The sequence below is a fragment of the Oryzias melastigma genome, linkage group LG23 (genome assembly GCF_002922805.2).
Source record: "Oryzias melastigma strain HK-1 linkage group LG23, ASM292280v2, whole genome shotgun sequence".
Lineage (NCBI taxonomy): Eukaryota > Metazoa > Chordata > Actinopteri > Beloniformes > Adrianichthyidae > Oryzias > Oryzias melastigma.
In genome coordinates, this window is record NC_050534.1 from 15557165 (window position 1) to 15576749 (window position 19585).

General features: G+C 38.4%; 1 protein-coding gene and 1 long non-coding RNA gene across 12 annotated transcripts in view; one reads left to right on the forward strand and one right to left on the reverse strand.

Annotated features, from left to right (window-relative positions):
* Positions 1-19585, forward strand: part of LOC112159146 — a 60500-nt gene that overhangs the window by 26959 nt on the left and 13956 nt on the right. The window contains exon 6 of one of the 5 annotated variants that reach the window (XR_004947186.1): positions 17442-18053. The exons of 2 other annotated variants lie outside the window; for them this stretch is intronic. This is a non-coding gene — a long non-coding RNA (uncharacterized LOC112159146). Of the gene's footprint in view, positions 1-4360; positions 5251-13454; positions 13492-17441; positions 18054-19585 lie in introns of those variants that run through there. 2 more of the 5 variants (XR_004947185.1, XR_002921431.2) reach the window with 2 other exon arrangements.
* The window catches only part of anks1b (ankyrin repeat and sterile alpha motif domain containing 1B), a gene marked incomplete at its 5' end in the record, with an annotated part of 85158 nt that overhangs the window by 10343 nt on the left and 55230 nt on the right, over positions 1-19585 (reverse strand). For 2 of the 7 annotated variants that reach the window (XM_024293077.2, XM_036210271.1), the window contains 7 exon segments: positions 1142-1309; positions 1395-1532; positions 3947-4030; positions 6049-6120; positions 9573-9698; positions 10603-10806; positions 12002-12109. In XM_024293077.2, the coding sequence (XP_024148845.2) occupies positions 1142-1309; positions 1395-1532; positions 3947-4030; positions 6049-6120; positions 9573-9698; positions 10603-10806; positions 12002-12109 (900 nt within the window). 7 annotated transcript variants of the gene reach the window in all.

The following is a 19585-nucleotide window of genomic DNA, read 5'->3' on the forward strand; positions in this document are numbered from 1 at the left end:
GCTAGATATCTAGTTTTAATAGTTATGGTAATAAATGTTGCGTCAATACAGTTCAAATCTATTCTATTTTTCAATTAAATAAATGAGCATCAGTACTAGTGCACATGTGCACTTAGTTAATGGGCTCAATATACGAGCCCGTGACATTTTTGACAGTAATGTAACAGGAGAAATTTAATATTCAACACAATAAACGTATTCAAAACTGACAAATCTTAAAACTAAATGTTGTACTTGTATTTTTCATTTTTTTTAAGTTGCACACAGACTTATGCCCAACTTTGTCTATCTATGAGCATACGTTTCGTTTTGACAGTTATCTTACCTCATAAAATTGTTGTTGAAGAGCATCCATATGAATACACTTTATCTACTTGCACACAACCTAAAGGTTCTCACACAGCAACGCAAAGGCCTCTACGGAGCCCAATGCAAACAGACCTCATCAATCAGCCGAGTTTGTAAGAGACTACAGGGACAGCGAGACCGAACGGGCGCTTAACAGATCAAATATGCACACACACCTTTGCCACTTTGTCCACTGGGCCAAGACACACACAGAGCAGCACAAAGAAGTGTCAGAGAAAGCTGTAAAATCAACTGCAACACCTGGAATAAAGACTGAAAGAAGCGGCGATGGAGGATGAATCCATATGAATGGATTATGGAGACTCAGATGAAAATGGGGGTTAATAGACCGCTTGTAAGAGCTTTTCGCAAAGAAGCAAAGATAAAACGGTTCACAACAAACTCTGGGTTAAAAGGTGATGTCAGAAAGGTAAAAATTCATCCTGAAGGACAAGCGCAGAGAATTTTTAAAAATACAAGTTCTTGGTTCCTTAAACCTTTAACTCCTGGGCTTTAGCTCCAGTGTTGACATTCTTTCGACGACCATAACTCTTCATCTGTTTATGTAATTTCAGCAGATTCTGAAGGGAGAAAAGCAGCTTTGCTCTGTTACCCAACACAAATCCAAATTCTTACCCTACGGCTTCTCCATACCCCTCCAATTGTCGGGTCATTTTAGGTGTTAGGGTTGTTTAAAATAGTTTTTGTAAGGGCTAGCCCTCCACCGCGAGGGACTGTAGCGTTTTCATTCAGGATGGATTTTTCCGCAGTGGATTTCTAAGTGTTCACTCACTGATTTGCGGATGTTTACTCTGGGCTTGGGGACGGGTTTGTTGGGTTTGCTGTCAAAGCTTTCTGGGAGTGTGGACGATCCGTGACCACTCTTCCTGGCCTGCAAGGCCAACTGGTAGGCCACTTCGAAGGCTTGACCGAGCGTCAGGATGATCTCATAGGCCAAGTTCTGAAAAAGAACGCAAAAATGAGGAACCAAAGTGAAATCAAAAATGGCCTGGAGCCTTCACAGACTCTGTGATGAGAACACTGACCACATCAAACGCAGTGAAGACATGGCAGTAGTGGTGACTGGATTTGAGGTCTTTGGTGATGTAAGCAAACGTAGATAGATCTTCTGGGTCCTGAGCCGCACACGAAATGTTACGAATCTCATGCTCCGCAATTATGTTCTGCTGAAATCACAATAAAAAAACAGATTAAGAAGTGGAGAGAGACATTTCTCAATGTATTATTCTAAAACTTTAACAGTCATTAAACGATGAAACATTTGTCACAAGAAAACACTATGTTGAAATAATCAAAATTGTTACTTCAATTCACCAAAAATGAAACTGATTAAAACCTTTAAAAGTGTATAAACAAATGTAATCTAAGCAATGAATAAACAAAATAATCAGCAGAGAGAGGATTTCACTGGAAACATAATAGTTTTTATTTTTAACAGGTTTATTTAGTTATCTAACCTGGTACCTAAGACTACTCTTGATATAAAATTGCTTTCAATAGCACTGTTCTCCCTTCACAACGCTGTCATTCGTCTCTTTGTATTTTTTTTGTTTTATGAATGACCTACATACGTGTGTATTTTTATCTTTCGCACAACAAAGGAAGAAATCTCACAATTCACTGTTTTCATATGCTTTTAGTTTCTTCACTTTCACTCTACTTTTATTTTTATTTTATTTTGATCACATTTCTTTCCAGCACAGTTGTCCTTTAAAATCTGCAGGTTTTCTTCATTTAATGCAAATACATCAGGTTGTTGTACATTTCTGGATTTTCAGTCAATCTTATCTGTGTCAGATTGTGTCTTTAAAATTGTCAGTTGTTTATCTGATCGTATTTTGATCTATTTTCACAGTGGTCTCAGTGGATCCTTTCATGGATCAGTAAAAAAAAAGGAAAAAAAAATCAACAAAATAAAAGCCTTCTACTAACTTTTTTTTTTTTAAATGTCAATACAAATATTCAATAAAAAGTATATAAAGTACTTCAAAACACACAAATATCACATCAAAATATTATGTAATTGAAGTCTATTTATATATAAAAAACATTAAAGACATATTCAAACTCAATATTCTTAGTTTAAAAAATACTCAACAAAAGCACATTTTAGAAAACTGCATCTTGAAAAAAAAAATATTAAAAAAAGAAAAGGTAAGAAAAGAAGGAATGTTGGAATTTACTCCTTTCATTTTGTCCCTGCTGCATTTAAAGCCCCTCCCACTGTGCTCCTCACTGGAACCACTGGATGATTTCACGGAAACGTGCTCTGATGCTTTTGAACAGCTCTTTAAAATAAAGAAACCTGATCCCTCATCACCTCATCTCTCGGCATCCTCTGTGATGAGGTTAAGAAAAAGTTTTGACGGATTTTGACAGGTTAACCCACTTTTGGACAAACGTCAAGCAGGAACTTTGGCGCGTGCTAAAACAAAGACAGTTTACACAAATTTGAAGTGCGAATTGTATTGAACGGACAATTGATTTCAATGATGTGCGTAAGGGGGGCGGATCCATGGTCTATGTGTGTGCTGAAATGGATCGTGGATCAGCTGTGATCCGCTATGATTAGGCCTCTTTCAGAGGAGAAAGTGTAGTTTTCTAAGACAACTTTATGCAGAGAAATCATCCTCTCAGTTGTGGGCGGGACCATAGGCACAAAAGCAATGCCGCCCCCCTTTCCCTTCTCCGTTTGCTTAGGGTCAGAGCAAAGAGCCTGTAGCCTGCCCAGCGCAACAAACACGATCTTTTTCAAACTGCATTTTTTTCATCTTCTACCAATTCACAATTTGAATTAAAAAATACTCTGAAATGCAATTTTGAACTAAATTTTTGTAGTAAATGTCCCCTATAATCAGAAACCACATGGTAAAAAACCCTAAAACTCAAATTTCTTGGGTCTTTTAAAGACATTGTACAATTCTGGTAATTGTGGTCAATCTTCTTTAATTGTGTCAAATTGTGCCGTCAGTTATTGAGATATCAGGTTCCTTTAGGTCAGAGGTGTTGGACTGCAGCATTCTGCTGGTTTTTCAGAAACCCGGGGACTTGAAGCTGATTACCTGGATCAGGTGTGTTTTGGGTGAACAAACACGTTTTTTATTTTCCTAAATAAAATAGAAGCAAAAATAAATACATGTCTTTAAATTTCCCTTATTGTTAATTGCACTTTTACTTGAATTCAGGGCCACTATGTTTCAATCTTTGCTCTAATTTAGATGTTTTATAATTTATAAATTAAAAATATCAGTTTTGAGTGGATTTTAGTGTAAATTAATGAAAAAAAAAAAGCAGATGGATAGAAACAGTCAAAATTACAGAAGCTGGAGTTACTTTTCCAAAATGAACTGTTACAGTTCTTATTTTGTGTTCAAAAAATAACTTTTGCTAAAGTTTATTGGTTTTATTTTTTATGTAATTACTATATTTTCCTTTGTCGTCTTTATTTTTTTCCTGCACACATGTTTGTGAAACGATAATAAAAATCCGTCCATCTTTTACACCTCTGAATGTCACTGGTGCTGAGCGACCTTTACGTGTTATTTACTGTAGGCGTTGCTGGTGCTGTGCACGTCACCTTATTCGTGGCGTCAATGAACTTCACTCCCTTGTAGGACACGGAGAGCACGATGGTTGGGACTTTCTTCATCTGTTCTGTCGACTTCTTGGAGCGGCCAGAGAAGAACATGCGGAGACAAAATGAGGAGAAGCAACAGCGGCTCGTGAACTTTCAACTCAAAAAACCTTGTGCTAAACACAAGGTCTCCAATGCTCAAATTTTTCATTTTAAGGCACCACAGTTCTCAGCAAATCAAATTTAAGACGTTGGTACTGATTACAAATCCATCTCCAGCACTTCTCTCCTCATTATACATATTTGCTGAAGCTGTTATTCAGTGAGGAGCTCTGCATTTGCTAGAATATTCCCACTGCTGTCACAAATGTTTGAAAACATGAGGCACAACTCGTCTTCTCCGCTCTCTTCCCACAGTCTTGACTTGGCCCGTCCTCAACTCTCCTGGAATCTTCACCGCCTGCCATCTTTGTCTAATCTTTTATTTCCGGATTTGTTTATTTATTTCTGCTGGCGGTGCGCTGCTGCAGCTCGACCCTGTCAGGATGAGGTAGAGCGGAAAAAGCTGACAAAAGCAGCTCTGAATGCGTCTGTGAAGTCGGAATTTAAACATCTACACTTCCCAGTTGTCAGGGAGGTTGGACAAATAAATAAATAAAAACTTGGATTAGGGCAGGTGGAAAACAAGAAGGTAAAGAGAACGGTATAATAAAACTGTAAAACTAGGTACTTTTGATCTCATTGCAAGCAGCAACTATATTTTAACTCTGAAGTCAAAGGCTCTTCTTCAGTTTTCTCACTGGATCTTTTCTCCCCAAAGAAACTTTCCAAATATGTATTTTTGTTTGGATGACTTAGCCTTCAGTTTTGGTCTTTTAACATAGCTAGCGTCAGAGCGAGCAGCCGTGTTTTGTCATGTGGTGAACAAAATCCGGTAGTTTTTCAAAATAAAAGCGGAAAGCATCAAAGTTAGCGTTTGCATTTGTTTCCCTGACTGTGGCCCGGTACCAAGCAGCCTTTGGTCTGGTTGGGGGTTGAGGACTCCTGATTTAAAGGGAACAGCCAGCACGTCAAAAAGTGACGCGAACTGTGTCCTAACCATATGTCCATACATGACAAGTTGGGAGTGAGAATGTGTTTCAAAAACAGAAAAATGGAGTAAGTCACTTTTATACTAACGAAATATAAAATATAAAGCCACGTCCACAACAGTCTTGGACCAATGGAAAAGTCTGTTATCGTGTATGAAGGCACGTCTAGGTGTTCAGTGTTCAAAATTCTTGCATTCACTGACTTCATGTACAAAACGTCTATTGAATGTGCATCAAAAGTTAAACCAGGTGAACTTTGACCAATCAGGGCCTCAGTTTTTAGTGACGTATGGATGGCGTCCTTCTATTTTGACTGATCAAGGAGGAGAAATTGATAATTGCAGTTTTTGCCCAGCTGTAAGTACCAAATCTTAAATATATCGGAATAGAGCTGTGAAAGAAAAATCCTGGAGCAAGATTTGCGTTGACATTTCGTTCTAAGCCTCTTCCAGCTGTAGGTACATGTGTTACTGTTGGGTAGTGTGAGGTAAACCCCTGCTGACCTCTGCGTGGAGTTTAGTCATTTTAATAAAGGTGGATCAAACTTGCAGAGAGGTCTGGGGGCATGCAACGACAAAGGCCTAGAAAATAAAGTTCACTTATATATGTTGAAAGCGGGTTTTATTAGACTCCATGCCGATGTTTTCAGGATAGGAGAAGCCCCCTATAGGTCTTAACACCTCATATGGTCATCTTCACCAAACCTATGCGTCAGTGTCCATGTGGGAAAGGTCATTTATGGCTTTGTGTTGCAGTGGAAAGGCACTGATTAGCTCTTTGGAGAATGCTCTAACTGGTTTCAACTAGTCTGGAGCTCCATGTGGTTTGATGTGACAATGGATTTTACCAACGTGGTAATAACAAAATATAAAAATGAACTGTACTGTATACTAAAGTATTCAAAAACCTCATGTATCATAATATAAGACCTTAAATTTAGTATGAAAACCCTTCAGTAGTGACAGTATAGTATGAACAAATGCCATGTGAAGGCAGCATGAGGCCGAATCTTACCCTCATTTTTGCGCAGGCATCTTGTGTTGACTCTGTTCCTCTCAGCTCTTTAACCAGCATGGAGCCCAGGTACTGTTGAGAAGACAAACAGATGAATGCAGATTTATGACATCATACTCTCTTGATATATCTAAAGAACAAGCCCCTCTATGAGATGCTCAAATAGAGCAACAACCAATCCACCGGTGCTGTTCTGTTTTTAGCTTCTTCTGCATTTTGACAAAGAGTACCACCTACATTCAGATTTGCAGATGGACTGAAGTGGAAGCGACTGAGTCGCTGTCTAGCAGCAGGAAGAGCCATCTGCCGTGAACTTTTTCTGTTTTCATGAGGATGGTTGTGACGCCATAGCAGAAAACGGCGCCACCCTCACGAGGAGAATCGCCGTTTCCACCAGAGATGCTTCTGTTAAGCTGCACTGCAACCACAGCTTCCAGCGATTAAATGTTTTAAGCCTTTTTTTAAATGACGGGACACCTTACTAGAAGCTAAAGCTCAATAATAAATCGTTACATTATTAAATAATCCATAAAATATTCTGTTTTGTTATCCTTTTTTAGTTTTTCTCGACTGCTTCTAAACATTTATAAACATTAATAGTAAACTTTTGCTTCCATATAAATGAGAATAGACTATGAGCATTTAAAGTTTCTGAGGAAATTATTTATTTTACTTAATAAATGTTAACTATAGCAACTAAAAAAGTTATTTTTACCATAGCTGTGTGTATTTACATCATTTATTTTTATCACCAAGCAGAGACTCAGTCATACGTTCAGCAGCATATATTTTGGGTCCAGAGCAGAATGAGGTCATCTGGAGTTTTAATACTTTGTCTTGAGCCAAGCTTACCACATTAAATCTGCATTATGGGACAGTTGCTGGCACACATTCTATAAATTATAGCTACACACTGACCAGAGATGTCTTGGTGAAAGTAATCATGGATGTAAAAGTCCTTCTAAATCTGACGTCTCTGTATGGCATCACTGAGGTCAGCATAAGCTAAGATGTTTCAACGTTTACTATTGTTACCGTTAGCATGCTAATGTCAGTTTAGGACTGTAATTTGATGGCTAAATGTGTACTGGAAAGACTTTTACAAATAGTCAGGTGTGAATAAAGTGAAAATGCTTGTTTTTTTGGTAAAACGAAGAAGTTAACCAGTTTTTTTTTTTTGATTCAGCCAAAATATGAATTAACGCTGTGGAAAAGTCAAACTCTCTGCATATATGAAACAGGAATGGACTTGAGAAAAAATATTAAGTCAAGACTGATTTAAATATGAGTCCAAAATCTACACAAACTGTGAATTTGTGAATTGAAATCTAACCAACAGAGTCAGGAGTTTTATAGGGTCTAAAACAATCAAATTAAAATGTTCGGAACAGAAAGTGACAAGCGGTGTTTGATTTGGATAAAACCCAGAGAACAGCACTCGTACATCCTTCCTCTTTACAATCTGTTGTCCCTTTTCACAAAACAAACATGTATTTATGGAATGTATTCACACGCCTAACATCCTGAGCTTTCAGTGCTGGAGATGTTAAACGAGTCCATAAAAGAACCAGAACATTCTCCCTACTGGGCCCACACATCATAATGTTTAACCAACTGCCCAATAAATTGTCTTTGTACAACTGTTAGAGTCTAACAGTGCATGTTTGAGAAACTAGTCATCTAAGGTGTGAAAGGGAGATGATGCACTCTGTGTGTGTGTGTGTGTTTAGAGCATTTCCAATGAAAGTGTGATGTGTTAGTGGAGCTGAAACAGGGAGCAGCAATTGTCCCTGAAGCAGTGTTGAAATAGTGCAGCACGGTCACTGCAGCGTGATATTAAAACCATTGACTGTATATGAGAACTGGACTAAATGACCCCTCCTCCCATCAAGTTCCAAACAAGAAGAAGCCAAAATCCCATAAACTTCTACTGAGAAATAAACAGCGATTACTCAGTCATTGTATCGGTTATAACATGTTTTTGGTAATCCTAATTTTTTGTCTGTTGTTCAAGTTATTCAAGTTATAAACCGACCAATCCTACACATTCTCACTACCAACTAGTCATATATGGACGTATGGCTCAGGCCCCCTCTGAGCCACTTTTTGACATTTTAGGTGTCCCCAACTCATAGTTTTTTGATGTAAATGGCGTATACTTGTATAGCGTTTTTCTACCTTCCTTCAAAGCCTAAAGCGCTTTACAGTCACAGACTCAGGGTTCCCCAACCCTGGAGACGCGGTACCAGTCATGGTAACGGACGCAGGTTAGGGTACCGGTACCTGGTTAGAGCTAGGGTACCGGTACAGGTCCACATCCCGAGGGTTGGGGACCCCTGATTAGCTTTTGTGGCCCAGTACCAAGCGGTCCTTGAAGCGGTACCGGTTCGCAGGCTGGAGTTTGGGGACCCGCTGATTTAATGGGAACAGCCAGCACGTAAAAAAAAAAAATAATAAAAAATTGGGAGACACCCAGAACGTCAAAAAGTGGCGCAGAGGGGGCCTGAACCATTAGTCGTTATATGACGACTTGGAAGTGAGAATGCGTCTCTCGCCGTGAGAACGTTTGACAGATTTCGTACTGCTCACTTTCAAGTGATGCTTCCAACAAGCTCACTCCTGATAGGCCACAGTAGTTGCCATAGAAACGTTAACTGACTTGGACCAATCATTGCTTACTGTCGACATCTGGTTCCGACATTTCCATATTGAGAAAAAGGGCGACTAAATTTACTTCATTTCGTTTCATATTCAGTCAATGATTAAAACCTTAAAACAAATAGTTTGGGTATGAATCACAAAAAATTTGGTGTTCTGTCCAAAAAAACAGGCAAAAACCTGCTAACCAACAGTGTCGTTAAGTGTAACAGTAAAAATACTGTCCATAGGACAGAAACTAACATTATTTGGAACACATTTTCCATTTAACTTTTGGTTAAACCAAAACATATTTGAGAAAACCAAAGAACTGCAAATAAAACTCCTACAAACAGCCTGAGGTCAAACCTACTCCAATTTAGACACTAAAAGCTTCCAGATGTTCAGTATCCCAACATCTACATCGACCTCATTAAATCTTTATTCAATCTACTTTATGCTGTATTTTGCTTCCGCGTTCTGCTTTTAGGCAACAGATGAATAAATAAATGCAAAAGTACAGAAATGTACTTTAAAATCCTGATGAGGAAAAATCACATTTGTCTTAGCCAGTGACTGAGCAAATCAAACATGTCTGCCTTACTGAGTAATTATCCTGCTCAGCCTTAAATGTATTTTAGTCTGCACAAAACCCAGAAATACAAAGCTGTATCTGTGGTAACGCGGATATGTAACACCTTTTTATATAACTCCCAAAGGTCTATATTTACCAAAGCTTCCAGAAGAACCGAGTGCAAACTGACTGAAGTGAGGGCGCTGATCCTTCCTACCTCCACTCTTCTGCAGCCGTCGTAGCTGCTTTTCTTTTGGATTTGTTTTTCAAAATCTTGAAATGAGCAGTTGTTGAACAGGGATAAAGGACTTACATAGGCTTCATAGTCACAGGACTGAAAGATGAGTTTCTCCGGATGATGTTGCCAGTACTGCACAGGAGTGGAGGAGGTGGCCTCGTTGGGCGGACGCAGAGTTATCGGTTCACACCATTCGCCAGCCTGAAACCACAAGCGTTTGCACATCAGGACATCTGGATGATCAGAGACGCGGGCAGGTTTAGACTTGACCTTAAAGCTCGAGATGTAGGAACAGGCTGATCTGAAAGACCTAAGAAAGTTCATGATGTTCCAGATTAAACATTATCAACTCTTTTTTGGGGTAATTTGTGAACACCTTGCAAATCTCTAATATGTAATTCTCATTTTCATTTTACGTTGTTAATTATGAAAAATCCAAATCCTTAAAGGTGGCAGTTAACTTTAGTGATTGATCTCTGGATCCAAAGTGAGAAAGATTTGCCATCAGAACCCTGTGACAGTGACTCCTGAGATAATGGCACAGAGGATCTACCCTCCCGCCTCGCGCAGTTATCCTTCTATTCTTGCAGAGCTGACTCATCAGTGCCACCTCGAGTGTCGGTTTTGGAGAAGGGAAACGCACAATGACGCACACAGACTGGAGAATCGGAGGGATAACCACAACCCTGTTGGAGTTGGTCTGCAAAAAATAATACATCTAAAGAATAATTTGGGGGTTTTATCATTATTGTCTTCAACTAAGTCTTATTATTTAAAAGAGAAGGTTCTAGCAATGAATAATAAATGCTTTTTCAAACAGTCAACCTAAAAATATGTTTACATTTAGTTTTTTGTTACTTTTTTACTTCATATTTCATTTATAATAATCCTCCGCTATGTTAAAAGACGGATCTACTGCCTCAAATGTTGCTAATCTTTCAAATGAAAGGATTGGAGTGTGTTATCTTATAGTAAACGTTCATTATTGTGTGGAAAACAAACGTACAGTTCTGAATCCGAGTGTTCCTCTAGTGTTCATGGGTGTGTAAAGGTTCAGAGTCCCGTCTCCATTCATCTCTTCATCCACCCCTCTTCCCGTCCTCACCATGCTGACTTGAGCCATCTGTCGCTCCAGCTTGGATCGCGGCACGTCTTCAAAGTAGTTGTCATTGCTGCGCTGCCTGCGCCGGGCGTCAGCCTGCATGATGAGGTGCTGCACGTCCAGAGACCCACCGGCGACCCCCGCCGTGTACGCCGCTTGGCCTACAGAAGGGCTGAGCTGGGGAGGCGTGTGGTTTCCCCCGGGCTCCTGGTACAAAATGTTGCAGGCAGATTGGTGAGGTAGAAGGAAACATGGATGAGTTCATTCATCTTTTCATGGGCTGTCACTACTGTTGGTGCAGAAACAGAGATGTTTTTGTTTCCCTGCAGCTGTTGCCTCGTTGCTCTCAAATGAGGAAAAGTTTTCTGCTTTAAACTGTACAGCTGGATAGCTCCAGGATTACTTCCCATTTTTGTTGCACTGGTAACTAGGGGGGGACGTATCGATCAGAGTATTGATACCAAGGTGAAGTCTCAATACTAGTGTAAAGAGATCGATACTTTCATCACAGTTCTTCTGCGATACACAGTAAAAAGCCTTATCTAACTTAGTTGATGCAAGCGTAGTGTCGTCTATCTGTCTGCAGTGTTGCCAGATTGCCAAAAAATGCTCAATTTGAGAAAATCCACGCCCAATTTGTGTGTAAACAGTGCCCCTCCCCCCCTCTCACTGCTGCTCATACCTTGCCCCTCCCCCCTCCCTGCTTCATAAGAGGGCGGAGTCAGTAAAGAGCCACATATTTGCCACAATGGCTGAATTTTTTTGGTGCTGTGCCATTTAGGTTTTTATGTTTATTACAGTGATGCTTTTGTTTACTTTTGTCACTACTGACTGTGATATTTTATTACTGCCTTTGTTTGTTTTTTAAAATATGTTTGTGGTACAGCTATACTTACCTTATGTTTTTTTTAAACTTTGCACTAGTAACTACTAATACACACCTTCTATATTTGATGCATGTTCATAAAAATATTTTTTTTTTGCAAAAAAGTCTCTGTCCTTTGTTTATTTTGCACTTAAATAACAAAACTGTATTTTACTCTAGTATTGATATCTGTAATACTAGCCCTGCAATTACTTGGTATTGGATTGATACCCAAATTTCCTAAGCCTACACTATGTCCTAGAAAAAGACTCAGATTTTTTTTTTTATTTTGGCTAAAAATTGCATAATCATAATTAAAAGACCATAATAGATCAAAAGACGATTTAAATCTTTTGAGATTTGAACATGTTTATATCTGATAATGTGCACATCATCTCAGACGAGATCGGTTCATCTTGAAGAAACTTTTGAAACACTTCTGTCATTACTATCGAGAGGCTGCAACTCCACAAGAGAAAACACAAAGCAATCCAACTGTCTGATGGATTCAAACCAGATCAATTCTGATCCGCTCACCCTCAGCGAGATGGCGCGTGGAGGTTTGTGCGGGGTGTCTTCGTGTAATCGGTCACCCAATGAGGCCAAGATCCGTTTTCTGTGTCCGATAAGATTGATCTTCAATACCTGAGAGAAAATACAGATTGCAGACATTTACATCATGGGTGCAGGAAGTAAAAGAAAAATCGTTTTAGATTATAAAAAAAAATAGATGAAGAAAAATTAAATATTGGAATTAACTTTTTACTGCTAGTTTTGTACATTTGGACTATTTAAAACTGCTTTAATAAACAAAACATTAAATGTATAAAAGATTAAATAGATAATCCATTGTTAGGAGCTAACAAACATTGTAATAAAAAAATAATAGTAATCCTAACTTCCTGGTTGTATGCGTTAGTTTTTAGGGATTGTTGTTGTCTGATTTTCAACTAAATAAAAAGGAGTTTGTCATTGTGTATTGATTTTCTCCAGGCAGTCAGTGCATGAGCACAAACAGACTAAAACACAGTTGGGCTGCAGTGAAAGAAGTCTTTCTTTCTGTGGTCACCAGGCACGGACTGTGCCAGGTACAGAGTTTACTGCAGAGACGTGGAGGAGAGCTTTGCAGCTGAGGGATGTTACTGCCACTACGGCAGAAACTTCTGCACGGTTTATGGATCTGCCTTCAAAGGTCTACCAGTGAACTAGCACCATAATCATGTCATAAAAAGTGTTTTTCCTCAGGGCAGAGCAATAAGCTTCAGTGTGTTGTACTGTCAGTCTAATGATTCTCACAGGAGTTGATCTTGGCATCAGCTCAACACAAAGAACCACAGAAGAAAAAAAAAATCTGAAATCTGGTTCAGCATAAACATCACAGAACATGGGTTACTTCCAGTTTCAACAAAATGAGTCAATTTAGTCGCCTTTTTTTTTTTTTTTTTGGCGATTAGGACACTGCCATGTTGGAGGGCAGACATAGTCGGTAAGCAGTGATTGGTCCGAGTCAACATTTCTATGGGAAACAAATAAATCAAACGTTTTAACTGTTTGATGTGAGATCACCAGCATCTGATTGGTCAGTTGAATATCTTGCACTACAGAAACAATTATGAAAATTATAATTGGCTAGAACGTGTAAAAAAATAAATAAATAAATAAATAAGGTGGCGGAACTACAAATGGTTTTTCTGACAAATAGAATGACTGTTTATTTCTCAATAGAAGTCTACAGGATTGTGGAGCCAGCAGGAACTTCCTGTTTGGACTCCAAGGGGGAGGAGTCACTCACAACAGCTCTCTTATTAATATAATATAATTTACATTTTTATTGTCTACCTCTATAGCTCATTTGTGTTTACATTTTCATTGTCACCATGTGTGTCTGCTCATTTATCGTATTATATTACCTTTTTAAAATGTTATGTGTCTTTACTGGTTTTTATGCTTGTATTCTTTGTATTTTGTTTGTACTTTTACGTTTTTATAGGGAGACAATCTTCACATCAATCCAGGTACAGCAGATGAAAAATAGCTTTGCAGCTCACTCTGGTGCATTGGCAGGAATGCTTTTTAATGTGCAATGTCCTCGTTAAATAAATACAAATATACAGACAATGGTGGAAATGCACAAGCCAAAGCAATTACTAGTAAGTAATAAATGGAGTATAAATGATTTTGAACTAGTATTTGCATTTGGTTTTTTGAGCTTTTATACCTACGTTAAAAAAAAGAGATAATTTCAAAATTAACGCACAATCACACACTATTTTTATGATTACAAAAAATGTTTATTTCAGAACGGCCAGCTATGTTTTCGACTGGATTAAAAATTTACTTTTCATTTGTGCACTGAGCTGTCTTTATGGTTTAATTTGTGCAATAATTACAGTTACAAAATACTGCTTCAAAAACTGGATGGTAGGTATTTTCACTCCACATGAAACGTTATAAAATATTCACTTTTCTGTCCAGCTTGTGTGGAGCGACACAGCTTGACTCAGTCCTAACATTTCTGTTTCATCCAACACACACAAATAAAATCCAAAAATCTCCAGAAAAAGCACCGTATTTTGCCCTCAGTGTTGAAAATCAGTGTTTTGCTTTCCGTTATGCAACAGCATCTACTTCAAATACGTTAAAACCCTCAACCTTAACTTGAAGTTCAATTGTCACCATAGTAACACAGAGCTGCTGCAGCAGTCACCCACACACACTCATCACTCTGCAAAAATGAAGAAACAAAAAAAAAAAAAAATCCATGTACTCTGGTGTTACCACACACAGCCTAAACAGCTGTTAAAGCTCAGAATATTCAATCGTGAATGGAGAAGAATTGAACCGCAGAGTCACCTTTATTTCAGAAACACACACATTCCCTGCAGTGTCTGACTGCAACATTAACTCATTAGCATTTTAATGGTATTCATAGAGGTGCTATATATGAAGTCCTGAACCACCACAGCATATACTCTGTTAAGCTTTCTTTATTTGACTTGATGTATTCTCATCCGGCTCATCACATCACTGCAGCTTAGTTCTGCTAAAATGGATTCAAAAGATGATCTAACCTTGATAAGTGTCCAGTCTGTTCTAAAAGCTCATTTACCAAAAAGAAAAGAGAACAAACACACAAGTAAATGTTGAAAAACACATTTATGCTTTTCAGGCTATTTGGTCATTCCAAAATTGAGTTTGTGCTTCTAACTCCTCAGCAGAACTCTTTTTGTGTTTGCTTTTAAGCCATTAGAGATTCAAAGATCCTGAAGGTGATTTGCTTCTAGGATAAATGTCTTCCTACTGCACTGACTCAGCACATAAACATGTACTATAGAGTAAAAAGTTCCTGACAGGTACATGATATGCAATGGTAAAACCTGGCATGGGACGGATGTTTAGTGTATGGATGAGCAGAAGGTGAACACTTTATAGTATCTAGTAGTGCATGTTTGCCACCTATAGTTAGAAGAGGCTTTCTGTTAAATGTCAAAGCGGTACAGATCTTCTTTCACAGCTCTATTCCGATATAAGAAAAACTCAGTGTCATAGAATTTCAGTCGGGCACAACCGCAATTATTAATTTCTCTTCCATGATCAACTTTCAAGCTTTTCAGTAAGTTAAAAGAAAGTGTCAAAACCAAATCTGACTCCCTGATCGGTGAAGGTTGAACCTTCTTTCAATGTTCCTTCAATGGCTGGGCGTTTTGAATGTAGAAACTTGCATTGCTACGCATGAACTCTTAAACGCCGAAGTCCTAAACACGAATATATGCGTGCTCACATAGACTTTTCATTTGGCTAGAATGTTCTCCAGTGTGATGTAAATGTAATTTCAGAGTTTCAATAACTATCTTTAGTCTTTTATATACTTTTACGACAGAGTGCAGCTTTGAAATTTGAAATTGTGGGTTCTATTGAGGTTGGATCCATTGACTGTACATAAGAACTGGACCGATTGAGCCCTTCCCCCTTGTGTTTCAAACAGGAAGTACCCACCAGCTCATTACTCCGTCACTATATTAGTCAGAAGAACCATTCTTGCCTTGCTACTTTTTTGAACATAATCTTGCTAATCCAAAATTATTTCAGGATATTTTTACTTTAGTTCAAGTTATTGAGGGTATAAACTGGCCAACTGGAAGTCTTAATACAAGTTTGTGGTTTAGCGCTCTAACGTTTGACAGATTCTGGCTTTAAGTGGTAGACAAAAGCTCACTCCTGATTGGCGAGAGTGGTTGCCATAGAAACGATGACTCAAACCAATCACTGCTGAAAATTATCTAGTTCCAACATGGCAAATTGTGAAAAAAAGAACGACTGAATGAAGTCAATTCAGTCCGGCAGCAAGTAATTTTCAATGGGTGATGTCACATTCACTCTGTCCAGTTCTCACATACAGTGAATACTTAAGTCATTCAGAACTTTAGAGAAGTAGCTCAGCATTAGCTGTTTTTTAAGTTGTTAAAGGTTATGGATTAAGATAAGAACACATCTTTGAAAAATCTGGACTATAGCAACAACAACTGTTACTTTACCTTTGAGGTTTGTAAGTAAGAACCTTTGAATGTTTTTCAAATACGCTTCAATATTTTTTAATTGAATTTTGTAAAACTTTGGTGGTTTCAGAATCCTCTCATCTCTTCTACAAAGTATGCTTCTTAGCTCTGATAGCAGGTTCACAAACTGCTCATGCAGTAAAGGAAATATAGAGTGACATATAGGCTTGAATGCAATAAACATCACTAAACCTTGTAGTCAAACATTTCTCTGTTCACATGTCAAGGGCTGGTAAACCTGTCAGACCAAATGTACTAAATTATTTAACATTTTCTTACATAAAACACTTTAATTTTTAAAGTATGATTCCTTTTAAGGAAAAATTCAAGTCCTGAAAAAAGCTCAAAACCTTTTTCACAGCAAGTGGTAGAAATAAACTGTCGTAATATATTAGAATAAATGCTTTTAGACAGGAACCAGAATCAAAATATTCATTTAAAGTTCTGTTCTGAGCACAGTCCAGTTGAACTTTTGGTCACACCATTACTTACGCATGCTGATTTTTTATTGCAAAAGGATAAAGGATGGACGTCATATTTGGAGTTCACATCTGATGTTTGCTGTAAGTCTACAGAATTGCGTTCTGGCTCACCTTTAACAGGCAAAATGGGTCCAAGCATCAGAGTGAACACACAAGTCAGACAAGAACCAAATGTGGCCAAATTCTGAATACGCATCAATGACTGTACATAAGAACTGGAGCGATCTAGTGTGACATCACCCACAGAAAAATGCTTACTTCCTTAGGCCAACCGAGTTAAGTCAATTCAGTCGCCGTTTTTTGCGATGTGGATGTTTGAGCCAGATGTCAGTAAGTAGAACTCTACCTGTTTCTATGGTTACCGCTCTTTCCAATCAGGAAAGAGCTTGTTGGAAGTCCACACTTGAAAGTGTGGTCAATCAAATGTTTTGAGCATTAGACATGGAGGCCAGCAGGCACCAAGTACTTTTATTGCAGCATCTAATTGACCATTTTTTAACTTCAATAAATAAGTTATAATAAAGAAACAATATCATGAAAAACAACAGGATTATCAAGAACTTGTTAAAAAAGGTGTGAATGGTTATTCTGACAAATGGAATGACTGAGTAACAGCCGTTTATTTCTCAATAGAAGTCTAAGGGTTTTGGCTTCTTGGGTCCAGCAGGTACTTCCTTTTTGGAACATGAGGGGGAGGAGTCACTCAATCCAGTTCTCATATACAGTCAATGACAAGCCTCAATATGTACAGCTCATTTTGGAAAAAAACAGCATCTTAAAAAATATTTGAAATTGATCAATTTCTGTAAATCCCAATCAATAAGCATCACTTTTTTCTTTTAACGTCAGGTGTTTTTTAAGATTTACAACAACAAAATCCCATGAATAATTTCATGCCGTCTCTGTTCGCCTTTTTCTTGCCTCTCTGTCATGTAACAGTGTCTGCTTGCTGCTCTAATCCAATGAGGCTGAACCCTGAGGTCCCGATGATGCTACAGCTGCATGAAACGGTTTCGGGTACAGTTTGCTTCCAGTGGTTGGCTGTCCTGCTACGTCTGAGTCTCTTTGTGCACTTCAGGGCTCTAATCCTGTTAACAGTCCTGTTATCGGAGACTGAACAGGGCTGATAAACTGATTAGCAGCCAATATGGTTAACAGGGTCATGCTTTCAGCAGCATCCACTCTGCAGACTGCTGAAACTGCTTTCCCAAGACTAAAATCGAGTTAATGTCCGACGTATATTTGTGTTTATCTGCTCCACCTTTACATTAAAGTAGTGCTGAGGAATAAGTAAAGATGCATTAAAGTTCTGTTTACACTCTGGGTGAAATCAGTTGTTTACCTTCTTTTAAAGCCTCACTCCGATCATTTATTTGAACTATTTTCAAACCATTACCAACTTTTTTCTTACGACGTTTTTAGCCAAAATTTAAAAACTTGTCGCTTTTTTAAGACAGTTTTTGTATCGCGGCAGGAGTTCATTGATAATTTGTCTCCCAGTTATGACTGTTGGCGGAGAGTAACCCCTCCCCCATTTCCCATTATCCATCTGTTTACACGCTCTACTACTAGCTTACAGCTATGGAGAGAATTTAGTATCATCCAATTTCTGTGTGTATATGACATTTTTGATTTGTAACTTGAGCATGTTTGGAGTTTGGCCAGCTGCAAGGGAGCGCTGAGAATAGAGAAACTTTAGTGTTGAGTGTCTTAAGAACACATATTTAGACTTTTTAATAATAATTATCAGGTATATTTGTTTAAGAAAGAGGAAAAAATGTCAAGTTTTCACCAGATATTATTCACAATCTAAGTTCAAAGCGGCTGATTAGAAAACTCTAATGACCCAGCATTCTAGCAGCATTTAAACGCATCATTTACATACAAATCTGGGAAAGACTCTTGCATCAGATTTGTGTGTAACTGCGGTTTTGTGTGTTTATCAGGTGATTTGTGCGTACTTTTTAAACATTTGTGTGTAGTTAGTTTCAAGCTGTTGTAATTTTAAGTTGTGTGTGTAAAAATGTTTTTTTTCATTTAGCAATTTTAGTAAATGTGGACACAGTATTACACAGAGCACACATAAATTGGATGATACTATATACTCTTCATATACAGCCCTCAACCTAACATTAGTGCTGCAACAAAAACGGCGAGCTATCCGGCCGAACAGTTTTGAGTCAGATTCCAGTTCGGACGAGGAAAACAAAGACGTTCATGGATCTATTTGTCTGGAAGTGGAAGCTTGTGGTCCGGTGATCCTAGCGCCTACGTCACAGCTACAAGCTCCTGATTCACAGATAATGAAATACTCCGTTTGAAGCTTAATTTTCCTTTATAAATGCTACAAGAACTCCATTTTCATCTGAACAGGTCTACTTTCAGCAGATTAGAGGAACCTGGTGACCTGTAAAAACCACATGAAGTCGCTAAACTTGAGAAATTTAGTTGAACAAAGTAATTTAACAGTAAATGAGTCAACAAGCATCAGCGATTCGGGACATTCACAACACCTCTCATGTAGGACACCAGACAAAAAGCCTTTCTGTGTTCCTCACTGGAGCTGGTTGGTTCAGTGGAGCATGAAACCCAGTGAGGGGATGAAGAGTGGAGCTGCTGTCTGTGAAGTCCTTTTAATGACGGGGAAGAATAAAAATACCATTTCTCTGTCGGCTCTCCGCTTTTGTTTAATCTATATCGACTGGCCTAACCATCCCTCTCATTACCCACACATCCCCTTCCTCCTTCACCTCCACTTACCTCATTTATTACACTTTGTCCTAATTCTGCTCCTCTTTACTCTGTTTAAATAAAATACAAAAACAGCTACAAGAGTCTTCGATGTGGCTTAATGAAAGAGGTTAAATGAATTTCTTCACCTGCTCCTTTTGTTGTGCCGGGTGTGTTTTTCAAAGTCAATAGAAGCAGTAACCTGCCGCCTATGAGGATCTGCCCTCTGTGATATCAACAGATATCTGCAGCTCCTGCAGCTTAAAGCCACAATGGAGCCTCAGCCTTCTTAAGGCTCCTGAATCAATTCCTGCAGATAGAAGAATCACCATCCTAAGCTCACTTAAACTGCC